Source organism: Sinocyclocheilus grahami, unplaced genomic scaffold, assembly GCF_001515645.1.
Source record: "Sinocyclocheilus grahami isolate Dianchi unplaced genomic scaffold, SAMN03320097.WGS_v1.1 scaffold3768.1, whole genome shotgun sequence".
Lineage (NCBI taxonomy): Eukaryota > Metazoa > Chordata > Actinopteri > Cypriniformes > Cyprinidae > Sinocyclocheilus > Sinocyclocheilus grahami.
The window spans coordinates 15,266-15,758 of NW_015508837.1; the positions used below are offsets into that span (position 1 = coordinate 15,266).

The window sequence follows — 493 nt, forward strand, 5'->3', positions numbered from 1 at the left end:
TTTTGTATTTCTGTTATGAAGAGTCCTATCAGTCATATTTTTACTGCCCTTAAAATTGTAGTATAACTATTAAAACATAAAGACAGAAAGAACTACAGAATCAAACAATGAGCCCATGTGATTTTGTAGTGTTTTACCCTTTTTGAAGTGAATGCCATGAGGGATCACCAGGCAGGACTATCTTTAAGAAGCGCTCTTGCCCAATATACAGTTTCCTTCCTTGCCGCTTCACTGTGATCAGCGGTATGCCCTTTTGTATAGTCCACGTATACATCATTTTCTTCAGGTCTATATGCTCCCCAGCAAAACGATACTACAATGCAAAGAGTTACACAAGGAGATTTTCAGAATGTTAAGTATCACCTTCAAAATGCAAGAAAACATATAGAAGAAGTCGTTCATTATCCGTATTCTGTGTTTATGGAGTGCTGTGAATTATAAATAGCAAAAATCTAGTATTTCATTTAGGGCTGCACGATATATCGAAATTATC

General features: G+C 35.9%; 1 protein-coding gene across 1 annotated transcript in view; it reads right to left on the reverse strand.

Annotated features, from left to right (window-relative positions):
• LOC107576483 (leucyl-cystinyl aminopeptidase-like) overlaps positions 1 to 493 on the reverse strand; it is a gene marked incomplete at its 3' end in the record, with an annotated part of 18,612 nt that overhangs the window by 15,226 nt on the left and 2,893 nt on the right. Inside the window, exon 5 of the mRNA XM_016262651.1 lies at positions 138 to 313. Within this exon, the coding sequence (XP_016118137.1) occupies positions 138 to 313 (176 nt within the window). The remainder of the gene's footprint in view (positions 1 to 137; positions 314 to 493) is intronic.